Source organism: Manis pentadactyla, chromosome 3, assembly GCF_030020395.1.
Source record: "Manis pentadactyla isolate mManPen7 chromosome 3, mManPen7.hap1, whole genome shotgun sequence".
Classification (NCBI taxonomy): Eukaryota; Metazoa; Chordata; class Mammalia; order Pholidota; family Manidae; genus Manis; species Manis pentadactyla.
The window spans coordinates 210,581,600-210,600,134 of record NC_080021.1 but is presented as its reverse complement, the minus strand read 5'-3'; the positions used below and the strand labels follow the sequence as shown (position 1 = coordinate 210,600,134).

Genomic DNA, 18,535 nt, shown 5'->3' with positions numbered 1-18,535 from the left:
GGTCGGCGCTCAGTAAGCGGTAGCTGGTTTTAATCACTGCACCTGCTTTCCTGGTAGAGCTGATTCCCATCTGCATTTCTTATGGAAAGAAAATCTTAAGCTAGTATGCACGAAGACCCACCTCATTGTGTCTCCTCAGCTTCCACAGGCCTTCCTACTCATCTGCCGTGCCTGCACTAATCAGAATTTCCTGACTTCTCCCTGTTTGTCTTGGTTAATGCAGAAGGAAGGGGCTGCTGGCACAGAGGAGCTGAGGCGTGGGCCCACACGCCTGTGATTTGAATGTCTTTACTGTAATCTAGCATGGTGGGGGGGAGGGGTTCTGTCAATACTGGAGCGGCTGGCCAGAGCCGCTGTCCCTGCCCCTGCAAATCATCAGAGCAGCGCTTGTTGGGCACCCACATTTCCCCGGACTTAAATCATCCGAACAGTGAGCCGCTTCACAATGACACATTGATTCTTTGTTTAGGACTCGTTACGGTGACAGAGCCCTAGTCTGGGAGTCTATTCCTGGTGTGCCTGGGCTACCACACAAATGGTTCACAAGGCTGCCTTGGTCCTGTCACCCCAAAACCTGGCTTGACCCAGCCTGGCCAGAGCCATCTGACTGTGGACAAGCAGACCACCTGTCCAAGTCCATCCTGGTGGCTCTTGAGTGTGTACCATGCTGTGCATTGGTGGGTGTGGAAATAGTGTGCTTGGACTTCAGAGTTATTCAGACCCACCAGGTCTGGGACCTTAGGCAAAATGATTCATCTGCATGGGTGACCTTTCTTCCCTCATCAGTAAAATGGGGGTTATTTATGAACATCTCTGAGCTCTGGTGAGGATTCAGTGAAGGTAAGTTATAGGTTGGTCCAAAGCAAGAACTCAGCTTCCTTCTCCCGAAACTCATGCCTGCTTCTGGTTAACCTGAAGTTACTATAACTTAATGCTACTGTCCTAACTCTCCCTCCCTCCCTCCCTGCCTTTCAGTAAGGGTCTGGCATTCTCTAGGCCAGAAACCGCACTAAGCCTCTCTGTGTCGGCTGGGGGCTCACCCTAGTTCCTTGGCAGCTGCTGCAGCGACCCCATGAGGAGCAGCCCTTTGGCCCCAGCTCTAGGAATGGCGCTGAGACCCAGAGCAGGGGGCTCAGCATGAGATTTCCATGTAGCCGGTGGGCAGTATAAGCTGTGCAAGGGGGGCTATGGGAGCATTCGTCAGACTTGAGAATGAGGTTCTTCGCTGCACTGCACTTTGGCTGGGGTGTTTTAATTTGAAGGGATTTAAACAAAATACATCCTGGTTGGGAGTTCTGCTAATTGGGGCCAGATCCCCCAGCTTTCTTTAGTCTTAAATTTTTAAAATGAATGCTGAGTGCTCTAGGTGCTGTGCTAGTCACTTCCAACTATACCAGTGGTTCTCAGCCTTCACTACATTGGAGTCACCTAGAAATTACTATGGCCTTAGCACTGGGGATTTTAAAAGTGCTCCTGGTGATTCTAACACATGGCCAAAGTTGAACACTGCCAACTGCCATGGCTTTCATCCTGATGTAGCCTCCCAGCAGTCCCCTGCAGCAGGGGCCTCTCTCCCTGTTCCAGGTGATGAGGATGAGGATCTTAGAGGTGCAGGTATTTGCACACAGCTCTATGTTCCACTCCCCGCACTGCCTCTTCCTGGAATGGCTCAGCTGACATCTACTGCATGCCTGCCCTCTAGGAACCTGCAGAGGACTGGTGGGGGGGCAGTCAGCTGATAGTGTGGAAACATCAAAAAGGACTGGCGGGCCCTCTTCACCTGAAGGCACCAGATAAGGTTCTCACCAGGAGGTAATATGAACAAGGAAGCCGGAAGAGTGAGTACAGTGTGGAAGAGGCTGGGGGGCCATCGCCATTCCGCAATCTCTGCAGCAGGGTTGAGTGGGTGGATGAAGTGGGTAGGATGTCATAAGCATAAGTCAGCTAGGAAAGGTCATGTAGAGCCTTGAGTATCCTGCTCAGGAGTTTAGAAATCCCGTCTCCATGGATCCACAAACTTGCCTCAAGCTCTTCGACACTGCTGAATCCGATGGCACATATTCAGCCATCAGAGCCCCTGCTGAAAATGTAACCTGGAAAGGAGAGGGGAGAAAATTGTGCACCCCCTGCAGGCCTCTCCAGTGTGCGCCCTGTGCAGTCATAGACCCCATGCTCAGAAGGGCCCAGGCCTGGTTTATTACTCTGCTGTCACCATTATTAAATTCTTAATAATTGTACCTTCAAACCTGTATTACGTAAATGAAGTCTGGTGGGACAGTGGAGTGTGTGCATGAGCAGAGGAGATAGGCATAAAAGTCCTCCTTGGAGCCTTGCCATCCAATCCCATACAGCTTCTCAATGCCCCATGGCACAGAGTTCCTTCCAGTGGACCCGCAATGCATGGGGGTTCAGCAAGACTCAAAGGGTTTACAAGGTAAACATGTCCGTATCTACAACTGAGTAAATGGGGCACTGCCAGCCCAAGAGGCCACACTTGGCATTAGAACCAGAACTTGCTTCAACACTGAAAGAAGCAGTGTGTTCTAAGAAACAAATGACCATGGAAACCCATCACATTTCTTATTCATGTTACTTCCTTATATTGACCATCCACTTGCTGTGAAAATGTTGACATAGATGGAGTGGAAAAGAGGGAGCAACCATAGATGCTTTTCCTTTCTCGTCAGTAAGCCAAAGGCAGAGAATGTTAGTGGAATGTGCATATATCGAGAACTGAAATAAAAACAGTTGAGTTAGTTCTGTGCAGCATTTCCACTGTCTGGTAAGAACAAAATACAAATGCATATATGAGTTACAAAAAACTATTCCACATATGTTAGCATTTAAAACTGGCATTGCACAATATAAAGTTGAGCAGTAAGATTCATGCTAATAATTTAATTTTTATTTTTTCATTACATAGAATGACATTAAATAGTAAATTTAAAAAGCAGCACAATGGGCCTAGAAAGAAAACCGTGAAAGGAAGAAGCAAAAGCCATGTATTTTAGTATGGCACTTTTACACTAAACAGCACTTTTTCCTGCATACTCATTTTACACTGGGTCCTGCAAATTATGTTGCCATCCCTGATAAAACCCAATCTCTGCCCTCAAGAAAATGGTTCTTTGTGGAAAAGCTATTTGTTGTAATTTGTTTTAATCTTCTAATAGCCCTGGGAGATGGGCCAGCCTTGAGTAATTGTCACAGATGAAAAGACAAGTCACTGAGATCACATAGCTGGTATGGTCAGAATCAAGGTTCAAGTCCAGGTCTTTCTGACTCCAAGACATGTACTCTCCCCACCATGTTGTGTTATCCTACATGATAGGACAAAAAATATATCTCCATTTTTTGGTGCAACCTCTTCTATTTATTTTAGTTTACTTTATTGTAGTAAAGTTGATATATAATGTTATATTGGTTTCAGATGTACTACTATTGACTTGATAATTATATACATTACTAGATGCTCCCCACTAGGATGGATAGCTACCCAGTTACCATACCAAGATATTACAGTATTATTGGTTATATTCTCTATGTTGTACTCCCATTCCTATGACTAATTGATTTTACAATTTGTACCTCTTTATCCCCTTCACCTATTTGACCACTCCCTATGGTAACCAAGAGTCTGTTGTCAATATTTATGGGTCTATTTCTTTTTGGTTTATTTGTTTTGTTTTTTAGATTCCATGTATAAGTGAAACCATGGTATTTGTCTCTGCCTGGCTTATTTCACTTAGCATGATTCCCTCTAGGTCCATCTGTGATGTTGCAAATGGCAAGATTTCCTTCTTTTTATGACTGAGTGGTATTCCATTGTGTGTATGTACCACTTCCTCTTTATGCATTCATCTATCAGTGGACACTTGGGTTGCTTCCATATCTTTGCTATTGTAAATAATGCTGCAGTGAACATAGGTGTGCATATATCTTTTTGAATTAGTGATTTTTCCTCAGGAAAATTCCTTGAAGTGGAATTGCTGAGTTGTATGATATTTCTATTCGTAGTTTTTTGAGGAAACTCCATATTGTTTTCCACAGTGGCTGCACCAATTTACATTCCCACCAATAGTACAGGAGGGTTCCCTTTTCTCTGCATCCTCACTAACATTTGTTATTTCTTGTCTTCTGGATAGTAGCCATTCTGACCTGTGTGAGGTTATACCTCACTGTGCTTTCGATTTGTATTTGCCTGAATATTAGTGATGTGGAGCATCATTTCATATGCCAGATGGCCATCTGCATGTCTTTGGAAAAATGTCTATTCAGGTCCTCTGCCCATTTTTTTAATTGTATTTTTTTTTTTAGTGTTGAGTTGTAGAAGTTCTTTGTATATTTTGAATATTAGCCCCTTATTGGATATATCATTTGCAAGTATATTCTTGCACACAGTAGATTGCCTTTTTGTTCTGTTGAGGGTTTCCTTTGCTGTGCAGAAGCTTTTTAGCTTCATGTTGTCTCACTTGTTTATTTTTGCTTTTGTTTCCCTTGCCCAGGGAGACATACCCAGAAAAAAATTTCCATGCTGATATTCATGAGATTCTGACCCATGTTTTCTTCTAAGAGTTTTATGGTTTCACGTCTTTTTTTTTTAACTTAAAACTTTATGTAAGTTTTTTTTTTAATGTGCCTTTACCCCCCAAAAAAAACCAAACTAGGATTCTGGTGTGCCAGTTGTCAAACTAGTTATTTGTTCCTGAACTAGGCAGGGATTCCTTGATATGAGGAGCTTTTCTTTTTGACTTTGTTAAGGAAATTTTCAAATTTATACAAGTAAATTTGTATAAACAGGTATGTATAACCCATATACCTGTTGCCCAGCTTTTTAATTATCATAATTTTAATTATAATAATTATGATATTTTAATTATGATAAAGTATATATAACATAAAATTAGCCACTTTAACTATTTTTACATGTACAATTCAATAGCATTAAGTACTTCTATGCTGCCAGAACCACTATCCATCTCTAGAACTTTTTTCATCTGGCAAAACTGAAAGTCTATACCCACTAAACACCAGTTCCCATCCTTCCCTGTGCAGCCCCTTGGAACACGGTTCTACTTTCCATCCCTATCAAGTTGGCTGCTCTAGATTTAATGGAATCAGAGTAGTTGTCCTTTTGCTACTGGCTTATTTCCCTTAGCGTAATATCTTCAAGGTCCACTCGTGTTGTAGCATGTGCCAGAATTCCCTTCCCTTTTAAGGCAGAGTAATATTTCATTGTATGTGTATTTTGTTTATCCATTCACCTGTAGGCATTTGTGCTGCTTCTATCTTTTGGCCAGTGTGAATAAAGCTGAACATTACAATCTGCCATTCTTGTATCATCTATACCTTCATCCTCTGCCCACTGCTTATTTCATTATTAGTACCACTTGTAAGGACTGTGTTTTATTCATCTTTGTATTCCCCTAATACAGAGCCTGGCACACAGTAGGTGTTTTTAAAGTGTTTGGATGCATGAATCTTTGAAAATTATCGTTTTTAAAACTTAAAGCAAGGTCCATAAAGAGTGGACGCTTTCTTTTTTTCTTAGTATCGCAGGGTAAATATGCGCCTAAAGTCTTGATAAAAATGAAAATCTAATTGTGAAGGAAAACAAAAGTGTAATACTTTAAGTGTGGATCAGCAGAGCAAGGAAAGTTGAAGAATCTGATGGGAGATTTTACTTTAATGCCAGTACCCATAGTGCAGATGAGAGCTGTTTATTTCTGTAAGTACCAAAACCTTTGGAATCAGCAACTTCACCTGTTAACAAAGATTGACTCAGTAATGGAATTTGTAATTGATTCCATATGTCAAGAAGATAATCCAAGAGTAAAACTTGTCTGTTTGTAACAGAGTCCTTGATAGAGTTAAGCAGCTGTATTTAACTGTCTTTCGGGTCATAGATGGAAAACTCTACTAATGTGATCAAAGCTTGAATACTCACGGCCTGACTTGCCTGACTGAATTAACGTCGCTAACAGCCAGGAGTCCCAGCGCCTCGAGGGTCGTCTGAGAAGACAAAAGGTTTAATCAGCCTAATGGGGGAACTGAAGCAGCACCTCTCACAGAGGAGGGAACTAACCAGAGGCCTTGCCTCACTCGCCTCCACTGCAGAGAGTGGAGTGGGGGCAGCCAGCTCAACTGCACGAAGGGGAATGGACAAGCTGGTGTAAATGGTTGGGCACCTCAAGTTGGGCCTGTGGCAGAAAGAGCCTTCACAGTGGCTTGCTCACTCCTGGGAGCTGTTTGTCTCTGAGGAGCTGGTACTCCAAGTGTCCCCCAGGAGACCTGGAGGACTTCCATCTTTAAAGAGAATTCTCATGCTCTCCAGCAGATGTCCAAGGGCAAACAGTTAGGACTGAGGCCTCAGAGAAATTGAATCTGTAGTGCGCCACATGCATGGTGGCTGGGCTTTGGAGGCCACCAGGTATAACCCTGACTCTGACCTTGAGCAAGTTACCCGACCTTGGGTATTCTGTAAAGATTAGGTGAACTGTGACTATTATCATCCCCTTAGAAGGTGAGTAGCTCCAGGGGAATGAGCCTTCTGTGTCCATTGCCATTCAGAACTTTATAGTGACTCTGGGTGACAATGTCACTGGTTTCAGTAGAATTAGGAAAGAACAGTGCCCCAAGAGGTGGGATTTGCTCACCTGATTCTCATTCATCCTCCCAAGCTCCACTGAAACATGTCCACTTCTCGTCACGCACCTGACCTGCTGCCCTGGGAGGATTAGCCTTCTCCTCTTCTGACTGCTGTGGACGGTTTGCCGCCCACCCCACTCCAGTGACACGACACTGTGTGGTAGTGTTTGTTTCTGTGTCTAAGTGACACTGCTGAAGTTGCTCTTTAAGCTCTTTGCAGAAAAAGTCCCCATTGTCACATTTCCCCTGAATCTTTCCCACCTATGCGCTTTTGTCCATTTTTATGGCAGATGTCTTTTCTAGGGGGATGTCACCTGCAGTAAGTAAACAACAGGCCCAAAATGTTCATGTCTCCCAAAGATGAGATTCTGCTCTTCTACAGCTAAATCCTGCCTCAGGCTACCCTTACATACAAATCTGGCTGCAGACTCTCTTAAATGTATTGGTCCCTCAGCAGACTTCTTCCTGGCAATGCTGGGCCAAAGGTGCTAGAGTGAATACCAACAACAGTGATCATTTCTTCTGAGCAGCTCTAAACCCCCTGGACAAGTGTCACTCACCTGGCTTCGTGCTCTGAGACCTCTTTACCCTCAGGCCAACCAGTGTCTCAGCCACACTGAGACCAACGGCTTCTGTGACAGTAACCAGAGTCAAGCTCATTCTGTGATTCTTTAACCAACATCCCTGAGCTGCTAATGGTACTGGGCACTATGCTCTCCCTGGGGAATGTGGAGATGAGTCCTGCAGGGCCTCTGCCCTCTCAAGCTCCCGGTCACAGGGGATATGAGAGTGAAGATTACCCAGCACCAGGGGTGCATGAAGCACTGTGGGAGCACCTAGCAGGGGTGAGTGGCTGCTGCACAAGAGGAGGATGGAAGAAACAGAACTGAAAAATGCAAGGAAAAACGTGGGAAAGGACCTGGCATGTGATTTGGAGATTTGGAGCCTAAGGTATGCAGGGAACAGAGGAAAGCAACACAAAAGGACTCTGGAAGAGAAACGAGGGGCAGCTTAGGAGGGGTTTGTTTGCTGGGCCAAGGAGCTGGGACTTCTTTACTTTCCCACACAGGCCCCATGTGTATGACTCACTGCTGGGTGTATAGTGCTCAACAAAACAGGTGCCATTCCTACCCACATGAACCTTATAGTGCTAGTGGGAGAAAACAGACATTAATCAGATAATTACACAAATGTAACATCTCTGTAGTCAAAGTTCTCCAGTAGGATAATGTGACCCAGTCTGCATTTTAGAAGTGACTCTACCCAAGAGAACTTGGGTAGATGGGAGAGATGAAACAGGAGTGGGACAGAGAGTTAAATGTCCCTGGAGCAGGCAGACAGGCAGGCCTGCACCAAGACAGCAGATGGAGAGCAGGGATTGACATACAAGACATGTCACTGGTAAAATGAGAAGGACTGGGGCAGTCTGAGGGGCCTGTGGGTGGCAGTAGATAACAACAACCTTAAGAAAGAAAAAAGCAGATTCTGGGTCCGGTCCAGGCAGGTAACAATTGGGAGTTCTGGCCATTTTGAGTTTGTTGTGCCACTGGGCCATTCGGGGGGTTATTGAGAGAAGGGCTTAGAGTAAAAAAAAAAGTCTGAGCTGAGAGTACTTATCAGAAGTCATCAGTGTGTGTGCTTATGGGTGAAATCACCTGGACAGAGTTAAATGCCCTGCTATGGTTCCAAGGGTGAGAAGAAATTCCCAGGCCACAGGAATGGACTTCTAGATGGGCTTCTGTTGGTTATCACTAGCTGAACTCTCAGCTGTTCAGCAAGAAGGGTGTAAGTCCTTGTTATAAAGTCAAAGTAATAAATGTCCTGAAGAGTTCCACCTTCTTCCTGGGAACTGGTATGCTTTTTTCCCTCATAGACAATGTGGTTTGCACTGTTTCCCTCCTTGCTTCAGCAGCCAGGGAGCTCAGAGGTAATTTCATAACGTAGATTTAGAAACCATTTAGACCTGCATATCCGGATACTCTTATCCAAAATACATTCTAGATATTTACATGTTTTCCAGCTCTGATTTTTTTCTTTGTTTTAGGTGGTCATGTAGGCTGCCTAGGTCCTTTGTAGAATTAGGTAGGGTATAATTTTATGAAAACATATTCCCCCACCCTAATTTTTTGCGGTCATCCTTGCAGCCTTTGTGCAGTAAGTCTGCCCAGTTGCTGAGCTAATATTGGCTAGATTTAAGCAGGAGGAACTCTTGGAATTTACAGCAGCTAGACAGAAAATTTAACACTCACGTAACTCATTAAAACAGGATAAAAGTGGAGCTTCAAACATCTCTGTGTTTGCTACCAAGTCTGTGAAGGGAGGGAGGGGTACTTTAATTCAGTTCGAGATATAAAAGTCAGATCTTTCAGAAATGAGAATACACCATTGAAATTAACCACTTGTCTGTGTAGATGAGCACTCCAGATACCTTCAAAGAAGGACTGAGGTGTTGAGTACAAGGATGGGATGTTTTTTAAGCTTAGGATGTCATTTTCTTGACTCATAAAATACAGTTGGTAAATGCAAACTTCCTTGTCAAATGGCATAAGCCCAAAGTTGACTGGATGGTAAATATTATTTTTGATCATACCTGCTTTTTAACACAAGTAATTATTTTAAATTATAATTTGCCATCGGTTAAGATCACTATGTAAATTGCTTTCAGACCCTGTTCCATGGCTGGTGCCTTCCCTAAGGAAAGGTGCCAGGGTCAGGACTAGGGGAAGAGAAGACTGCCCCGAAGGGGTCCCAGCCATCACCCCTGCCCCCAGCTCCTCCCAGAGCAGCTGGGCTGCTTTATGCAGCAAGGTGCTATCCAAAGAAAGGGTCACACTCCTAACAGTGAAAAGAAAAACTTGGCAATCATCCCATTGGAGGGCACACTCACTGACTTGCCGCTGGGATAGCATGGTGGCTAATAAGGAAGGGGCCAGTGTGGGGGCTGGAATCCTGCCTTTGGTTCCCGCTCTGCCTCCTGTCAGCTCTGTGGCTTTGGGGGATGACTGTTCCCCGCTCTGAAACAGCTGCCTCATCCACAGACCAGAATGCTGTCAGTGGCAACAGCCACTTCACCAGGTAAATGAGGATTAGATGGGTTAGCAGAGGTAGAGGCACCGCCTAGTGGAGTCTGAGAACTGATCACTCTCATTCGTTTCCTTCATCCCTCCTCTCCTGTCTCTGTTCCCCAGGAAGAGCCCATCACCTTCTGTGAGGACGCCTTCGTGTCTCACTACCGCTCTGGAGCCATGAGGCAGTTCCTGCAGAATGCCACGCAGCTGCAGCTCTTCAAACAGGTGCCCAGCCTCTCAGGGGTGGTCAGTGTCTGGATCCCTGGTGGGAGTTTCTGTAGCTGTCCCCACTCTTAGCACTGAGGCTGCAGGCATGGTGGGACTCAGGCTCAGCCAACAGAGGCTCAGAGTCTGTGGAGGGGCATCAGGTAAAGAGGGTGGTCAGCAACCAAACAGACCCTTTGCAAATATGTCATGTGATTTTATAAGTTATCATAAACATGAAGCCAGCATTTTAGAAACTTGCTTTTTTAAAGTTCAGCAGTTCCAAAAGCCCCTTCTTGTCTTGGGAAATGTGGTTCTTGGTCATATACTAAGGTGTCCGGCTGAATGGTTTTCTCCCATTTCTTTGTACAAGCTGTCATGCTTTTGTTCTTTCTTTATATAGTTCATTGATGGTAGGTTAGACCTTCTCAATTCTGGCGAAGGTTTCAGTGATGTTTTTGAAGAGGAAATCAACATGGGCGAGTATGCTGGTGAGAAGCATTTCATTTTCCTTTCTGTGCTGTGGGCTGTTACGTGGGATTAGGTCTGTTTGGCAAGGAGTGGCAGTGAATTCCTTTTTCCTTCATTGCGGGTTAGGGGAGAGACTGGTTTCACCCTAAGCCTTGAAATATTTGAAGAATTCCTCTTCATTTGCTGATGAGGTGCACATTGGCTCATATGAAATCCTCTGTCCTGGGGTCACTTGCTTCCTGTGTGTGGGCAGAGTCTTGTTAAACATATGCCAGTTTGATGCAGAGGAAAGCACACAGGGTATTGAATTAAGAGACCTGGGTTCAAATCAGATGCTGCCTCCTCACTAGTGGTGAGAACTTGGCTGTATCCTTTCACCTCTTTCAGCTGAAGCCTTCCTGTCTGCTCTGAGGGTAATGGTGCCTACCTCACAGCATTCCTGTCAAGATTTGGTCAGAGTCCCTGGGGAAACTTTTGTGCTGTCACCCAGGGCAGGCCCTGGCACAGGGTCACTGCTCAGGAAATGTTTCTTTAGAATGTGAAGATTATTGCCGAGTTCCCAGTCTCTGCGGACCTTTAGAACTGGAGGGATTGCCTCTCATTTTTCAGAGGAGGTGTCTGAAGCCCAGAGAAGTGTTAGTGACTGGCCCAGACCCTGAATCCCAATCTGTCCCTCCTTCCAAGTCCTAAAGCCTCAGTCTTAGACAATGAAATCAAAACTAAATGCAAAATAATAATAATCATGCTACTGGCCGCCTTATTGCTGAGCATGTGCTGATAATCCAACTGGCAATCCATAAACTCATGGAGTCAGGCATAATCTCACCTATGAAACCCCCTTGTACAGGCCTGCCCAGCCTGTGTTGCATGGGGACCACAATCAGTAAAACTAGTGTGTATGTCTGTGAACAGTAATCGCTGATGATTAATAAGCACTTCCTGAACACCTGCTGCATCCAGAGCCCCTTGTAGTAAGAAGTAAAGGACCCAGTTCTGTCCTCAAGGAGCTTTTAGACTGGTAGAAGAAAGAGATGCATAGCTGAAGATAAATACCAATTAAACCAGTGTAGGAAACAGAGTAGAAACAGGTTTTCATGCAGTTAGAATAGGGCTCTACTAGTCCTCACTTGGTGACATGAGAGTTTCCAAAGGAGACAGGTTTGGGTAGTGTTCTAGCAGTCCAACGTGCATTCTGATGAGAAGACGGGCTTCATGCGTCGCCAAACTAAGGCAGGTCATTCGGAGCTCCTAGAAACCCTGTCTCCTGGGAAGACTTCCTCATCCCGCTGGAGAAAATGACCAAGCTCCCCAACAGTGCCTCCTTTTCCTTCCCCTGTCACTGCTCAAGTGCCCTGTTGGCTGAGTGCGTACCCAGCAGTGTGCTTACACAGGGACACCCAGCCCTGTGCTTCCTGCCCAGGGAGGCTCACCGAACTCCAGGGAATATGGGCTTCGGAATGGCTATTACCTGTTTTAGAGGGCGGTTCAGAGGAAGGAGGAGGAGAAGCTTACAGAAGAAACGACATCTGAGCTGGTTGCTGAATGTACTCAGAGGGAGAGCAGGGAATGGTGGCCACACGAGGGGAACGGGTCTGAGAGGGAATGGAGGACTGCAAGCGTGTGCGCTCCGGGAGCCCAAGGTAGTTCTTGTGGTCAGAGCCGAAGGCAGTGCAGGATGGTAGTGCAGGCTGGAGAGGCAGAGGGTGGGCGGTGCACAACGAGGCCAGAGAAGAGGGGCAGGGTTGCTAAGAGGGTTCTGACCTCTGTGCAGCAGGCAATGAGGCAGATTTTGGGTTGTACTCAGGGCGCTGATAGGTTCAGATCTCTGAGAAGGAAACCTGAGTGGGGGGAAACTCACTGCTGCACCCTTCAGGGAGTTGAACATGGGAGCCTCCATGTGGTTCTCCAGATTTTGAACTTTCCAAGTCCTGCATGCTAAAAGCAGTTTGAGGAAATCCTGGGGGCACGTAACTTCTTTAAATAACAGCTTGTCTGACTCCTCTTTCCCCAGGCAGCGATAAACTGTACCACCAGTGGCTCTCCACAGTCCGGGTAAGTGTCCACCCCCGCAGCAACACCTGGGCCCCTCCTTAGCCTCCTGGTGGTCCCCCTCTTCCCCCACCTCCTGCAAGGCCATCATTCTGCCCGGGGCACTCCATTCTCACAGCTGAAGACGCCTTTGTGAAGCCAGGCTGTTCCAGTGCCAGGTGGAGACAAGCAGGATGAGACTGCCCAAAGCCAACCTGTGGGGAGGGTGAGGAGAGCCAAGAGAAGCTTCCTCGCCTCAGGAAGCTAGCCAAGGCGTGTGAATGGATGTTGTCATCTTAGAGCATTTACGGGGGTCTCCTTCTAGGGCCAGTGCAAGGATTAAAATGTCCCTCTTGCTACTCTGCAATATTTTTCACAGCAAAGGCTCCTGGGAAGATGGAGAACACATCACTGCATTTTTTATCCCCTCACTGCTGTTGTTCTTGTTTGGAAGCCAGGGACTTAGAGCTTCAGAAGCCACTAAAGAATTCAAATTGTTGCCTTTTCTTTACATGGGTTTATCCCTGACTCTGTACTGAAGGCCTACTGCGTGCCAGGCATCCGGCTGGGTACTGGGGTTACAGTGGGGAGCAGAACACAGGCTCTGCGCTGGGGGAGAGCTCCCTGGCTTGTTGGGGAGACACACACATATGAACAGGCAACTCCAGCATAATGTGATAAGTGTTCTGTCCTGCTTGTGGGCCAAGTACGCTGCTGCCAAGGCGGGTCCCTTGGAAGTGGCTGCGGTTGGCCAAGAGTACGCAGATCCTCAGTGAAAGACTTCTTTTGTTCTTCCTGTATGGCCAGACATGGCACTTGGCAAATCACAGACAAGCAATAAGGACTTGTTGATTGATTGATAAAGGGAGTTTTAATACTCCAAAGGACCATTGAAATAGGATACTGAGTAATTTTGGAAAGCAGTGTGGAATAAATGAGTGGGGGAAAATTTCGTATTGTCCTACAATGTAGAATGCTTTATAGGTCAAATTGACATGTTTTTAATTAAAGTGAAAAATTTCTGATATGGGCAATTACCAAAAATTGTGCTAAAAGTTAATCCCAAGAATGATATTAATTTATCATATTCATTTATACACACACTGGATCCAGCCCCTCTTTCTCTCCCTCTGCTTGTTGGAATTACCTTTCCAAACCATCACAGATCTGATTATGCAATACATTTGATTTAAAATCCTCTAGAGTGTAGACCCTTATCCTGGCCCTTCATAAGCTGACCCTATCTGGCCTCTCAGCCACACTGGCCATGCCTCCCATGATACGCTGACCACTGGTTACTCCCAGAACACAAATTGGCTTCTGCACTTTTTTATGTGCTGTTTCTTATCCCTAGAATGTTCTTATCCTCTCCAGACCATGCCAAATGTTTCATCCTCCAAAGCCTTTCCTAACCTTGTAAACAGTGAGCGGCCTCCACTTGCCCACGTACACAGCCCCTCACCATGTTAGGGAGCAGTTATTTGCCCTAGTGTGCCCCAGGACTGGAGGTTGCTGAAGGCCAAGACCAGCCCTCCTGTGGCTCAGTACTCTCTGAGCCCCGCAAAGTGGCCGAGCCTGGGCACTTCAGAGCCATTCATTGCCTTCTTTGTGTACTTGGGAAGCCTTCCCTCCTCTTCTTCCTGCCCAGTCTCCCAGAGAAACGGAGCCAAGAAATCTACGTTGGGTTTGTGCTAAAGCCATGGTTAACATTGGTGGCTGCTTATTCTTTCCTTTTCTTGAGATATCAGTGTTAAGGAAGGCAGCCTACCAGAGTGACTTAAAAACTACACAGAAAACAACACGGGGTGAGAAAGGGAAGGCACATGGCCGAGGAGAGCAGATTTCCAGAAGAGCCAGATAATCCTGGCTAATCAGCCCCTGACCCCCGTTTTCTGCCTCGGCCTGGTGTTAGCTATAGAGTACATTGTTGTTAAATTTACCTTAATGCTGTCCATGGTAGCTAGAGTTTCTTGAGAAGCTGTAGATCACAGTGGGACAGCCCTTGCCTGGGATGAGCTTTCCTCCTGCCAGCAGACAGATACCAGGCAAAATACTGAGCCTAGAGTGCCCCTCAGCTGTTGTCACCATCCTTGTCCCCAACCCACCACCCTAATACCCACCCATAGTGATTCTGCCTTGGCCATATCTAATTGCCCAGGACCAGTTACCATCCAGGTCGTGTCTCTAATTAAATTACACACTCTTGAAAGGTTTGTTGCTCAACTTGATTAAAGAAGAGAGGTCTTTGTTGGTGTCAGCCTACTTTATCTTTTGTCTGAATTGCTGATTGACATTTTTATTATAGAAAGGAAGTGGAGCGATTCTGAATACTGTAAAAACGAAAGCAAATCCGGCCATGAAGACCGTCTATAAGTTTGTAAGTATTGGTCTTGGTCTCAGGATCCAAACAGATCTGTTCCTTGGCATGACAGAACTCCTAAATGTACCTAGTCTTACATTGCAGAGAGATTCAGGGACTGCTGTGCTATCTCCGAAAGCTCTCAATGCTTCCAGAATTATGTAGTGTTGCTATTTTATGACCAGGTCAGTGACATTTTCAATTCAAAATGTTTCTGCTCACAGTTGCTACAATAGAGAGATGGGGGCTAGTAGTTTGAACATAGACTGGGTGGCTGAAACTCAGGCTGCTGCATGCCCGCATCCCTGAGACCCAGAGGTGTAGTCTGTTGGGTGTGTTCAAGCAAAGCTTTCCTGCATGTTTCCCTGTTCATACATCAGAATAAAGCGGCTGCTTTGCAGATTGCTGCAAAATGTTCATAGTGGGACACACCCCGTAAATTTTGTACAGATTCTCCGCTCTCACCATTGCCCATCAGAAAATGCAATGTTTGGACCTGTGCCCCCAGCAGAGTGAAAGTGGGAGAACTCATCAGCTCCCGATGTTCCATATCGTACAAGCCTCAAGTATTTTTTTCTCATGATTTCCCTTGCTTGCTAATTTGACTCTGAGCCACTGGACTGGCGTGGTTGTATTTCCATTTTTAATTTTGTTAGTCCTTTCTGTGCTTATATTATAATTATTTGAATGGGGTGGGTGGCTGCCAACAGAACCACACAGGTCTAAAATGACGGAAAACAAAAGCCAGGGTGCTGCGGAAAGGAGATTTAAGGAAAGGCATTAGAGAAACCCACTGATGTGTCTGTTCAGGCCGTCCAGCCTGAGCAGAAAATTGGTTCTGAGGCCCTGCCCGGATGAAATGTAACAAATACTCTGAAGCTTACAGCCAGAAAAGCTGCTGCTCTGCTCTTCTTGGTAGCTGTCACCAGGCTGCTGAGATAAATAATTATAGAGAGCCAGAAGAAGGGCTTTGGAAGGGTGGAAAAAATCAGTGCCATCGAAATGTAGAAAATAAAATCTCTGTAGCCTCTTTAAGGGATTTTTTTTTTAACCTTTTAACATTGTATTTGTTTTCATAGCCATTATGTTTTCAACTTGATGATCCTATTTTTCCTTCCTTTTTCTAGTAATCAGAGAAGGTGATTCGTGATAGACTGAAATCAAGCATAGTCCCTGCTGGAAAGAGAAAGGGAATCTTAACTTAAATTAATTTTTCATGCAGGCAAAAGATCATGCAAAAATGGGAATAAAAGAGGTGAAAAACCGCTTGAAGCAAAAGGTACTTGAAGTTCTTATTCAAAATGTATAAGCACCGTGTATGAAATGCGTGACCACAGAAAAGTATGATGTGATCAATAGAGGGCTGTTTGATACAGTGTTGTTAGCACACTTCAAAATGCATTACCAGCTGTCCGGGAGTTTTCACACTGTTATAAATATTCAACTGACAAAAACTGTCTTCAAGTAACATTAAAACTCTGGCTTAAACCCACAAAGGCAAGCAAGTTCAGAGTTGCCACTGTGGGTCTGTCCCTTATCCACCTCACTATCACAAGGATCTGTAGAAATTGGCTCCACCTCCCCATGCTGGCATCACTCCCTCCTGCCGCTGACCTTGGCCCTGGAGCTGGTTGTAACCAAACCCAGGGAGCATCTCCAGGGAAATGACTGCAGTGGTTCCAGCGTGCACATGGCCACCAGGCAGACACGAGGCACAAAGGGTGGGTTTGAGGAGGTCACTGCAGGTTCTCCTCCCAGTGGTGTATTACCAAGAGCCGAGCAGTTCGTGTTTGAAACTCTTGGGGAACAGGGAGAGGCTCTGATTCTCTTCTGGGACCATCATTAACACTGCATGAAATCATACAGTCTGCATACATCCTGGCTCGGAGTCCCCCTGCACAATTCTCTAGACTTCTACAGGGAGGTTAATGTAACAGAGATGGCATTTTATGTTATTATGTTGTCACTCTTACTATTGTCACCCTTCACTAAGCACTGGTTAAGGATGGTCTGGGCTAGGAGCTTTCATAGTTAATCCTCAGAACAATGGTTGGGGGTTGGGAGATGTTCCCATTTCCTGTGCAAGAAGGCTGTGGTTCAAAGATGAAGTAATTTGCCCACGGTCACACTGTCCAGCCTGGTGGAGTCAGGATTAGATTCCAGATCCATCTACTTCCAGCGTCTCTGCTCTTCCCAATACAGTATTTCCTACTGCCTTCCTGAAACAAGTGTTTTATTTTCCAAAAGATGTTTGGGCTCACTTACTTCATTATCCCCCACACCCACAATATACCACTCTAATAACGGCCTTATCTTGACAGTTTTTAAAAACTCAAAGTAGTTTTAATTTTATGAAATCAGAAAGGACCTCTAATTAATTTGAAATAGCCAAAGGAATTGATTCCTTTCCTTTAATTGCAAAATAATATTCTATGACTAAGCACTTGAATTCTTAGTTTCAGCTGAGAATGAATTTTTAACAGTGAAGATTCAAGTCCTGAAATAAAAATTCTGTAATGTCAATCCAGGTAGACCTTAACCATGTTGCATCCTACCAGAGATGGGCAGGTGTGGAATTCTTTACTCAGATGTTGCTCAAGTCCCTATCATACCTTTTTATCTCCTCTCCTGGTTACATGTCACTGAACTGGATTGCAAGTATCGAATGGAGTGGCAGGATGAGGGGAATTCTCTCACCAGATTTTCCCTCCTTGATGACTAGATCCTAGGCTCCGCTAGTATTAGAATATTCCTTGAAGTAAGCCAAGAAAGTGGTTTGTCCTCAGGCGGAGGACAGGTATGCCTCACTGGTCAGATCTGTTCTCTGCAGGCCACAGCCTCCCTGTACTCGTAAGAATTGGACCTTAAGAAAATCCCCTTTTTATGACACGTAACATTTCTGCAAATAACCAGTTAAGCTCAGGATGTTTAATGTTGTCATTCAAAGGTTCACTTAAACAGTCAAGATCACTGTCCTTCCCACCATCTCCCTTTCCTTTCCTTGTTAGTATCTAAGGCAGATTTTCCCTCCCCTTCTCCACTTTCCCCTACCAGTCTTTTCAAGAATAGCTTCAGGAGATAATGTTCTATAGAGAGTGTCAGTACATTTCAGGTGACACAAATGGTGAAGGCATTTTATAGAAATGTGACTTGTCACCATTGGACTGTTGACAGATCTATTAGTGCACCCTTTTCAATTTTCACTTTTTCCCCCCTTCGGTCTTACAGATTTCTATAGACTTGATATTTTGCAGTTGTTCTTGGAAGAGCTATTTTGTAATTGAAACTCCAGCATTGTTCAGTACAGACAGGACTTGGTCTTTGCCGTGTTCTCTGGCTCCCTTTCTTGAGCTAATTTAGGATTTGGCTTCATCTGACCTCTCTCACTGCAGTAGAAAATATTTCTCTGGCTTTTTTGTTCCCTTTCTCCCTTTCCCCCCTCCCCTTTATATGGCAACATGTCTATGCAGCTTCCCACATGCGTCTAATACAGGCATCTCAAGTTTGGTTTCTGCTATGAAATTGAGGCAGTTCCCAACAAAGATCCAATTTTCAAATGTCCTGGGTTGCCACCTGGCTTCCTCTAACTCTGCATAGCAATGGTGACCTTGCAGATATAATCAGGAACCCAATCTTGCCCTCTACGCTCTCGCCTCGGGTTTGAATTGCAAATAGAAAATGCAGGGCCGACCTGTGGAGAGGTCACCGTGGTGTGTGGAGGGTCCATCTCTAATATGACTGAGCAGGGCCCCTTCTC

General features: G+C 45.2%; 1 protein-coding gene and 1 pseudogene across 10 annotated transcripts in view; one reads left to right on the top strand and one right to left on the bottom strand.

The window, feature by feature from the left end:
- The window catches only part of LOC130682779 (Y-box-binding protein 1-like), a 57,845-nt pseudogene extending 51,174 nt beyond the window's left edge, over window positions 1–6,671 (bottom strand).
- Window positions 1–18,535, top strand: part of DENND1A (DENN domain containing 1A) — a 553,926-nt gene that overhangs the window by 479,874 nt on the left and 55,517 nt on the right. For all 10 annotated transcript variants that reach the window (XM_036913988.2, XM_036913990.2, XM_036913985.2 and 7 more), the window contains 5 exons: window positions 9,837–9,941; window positions 10,324–10,411; window positions 12,403–12,443; window positions 14,725–14,796; window positions 16,001–16,057. In XM_036913988.2, coding sequence (XP_036769883.2) covers window positions 9,837–9,941; window positions 10,324–10,411; window positions 12,403–12,443; window positions 14,725–14,796; window positions 16,001–16,057 — 363 coding nt within the window. The remainder of the gene's footprint in view (window positions 1–9,836; window positions 9,942–10,323; window positions 10,412–12,402; window positions 12,444–14,724; window positions 14,797–16,000; window positions 16,058–18,535) is intronic.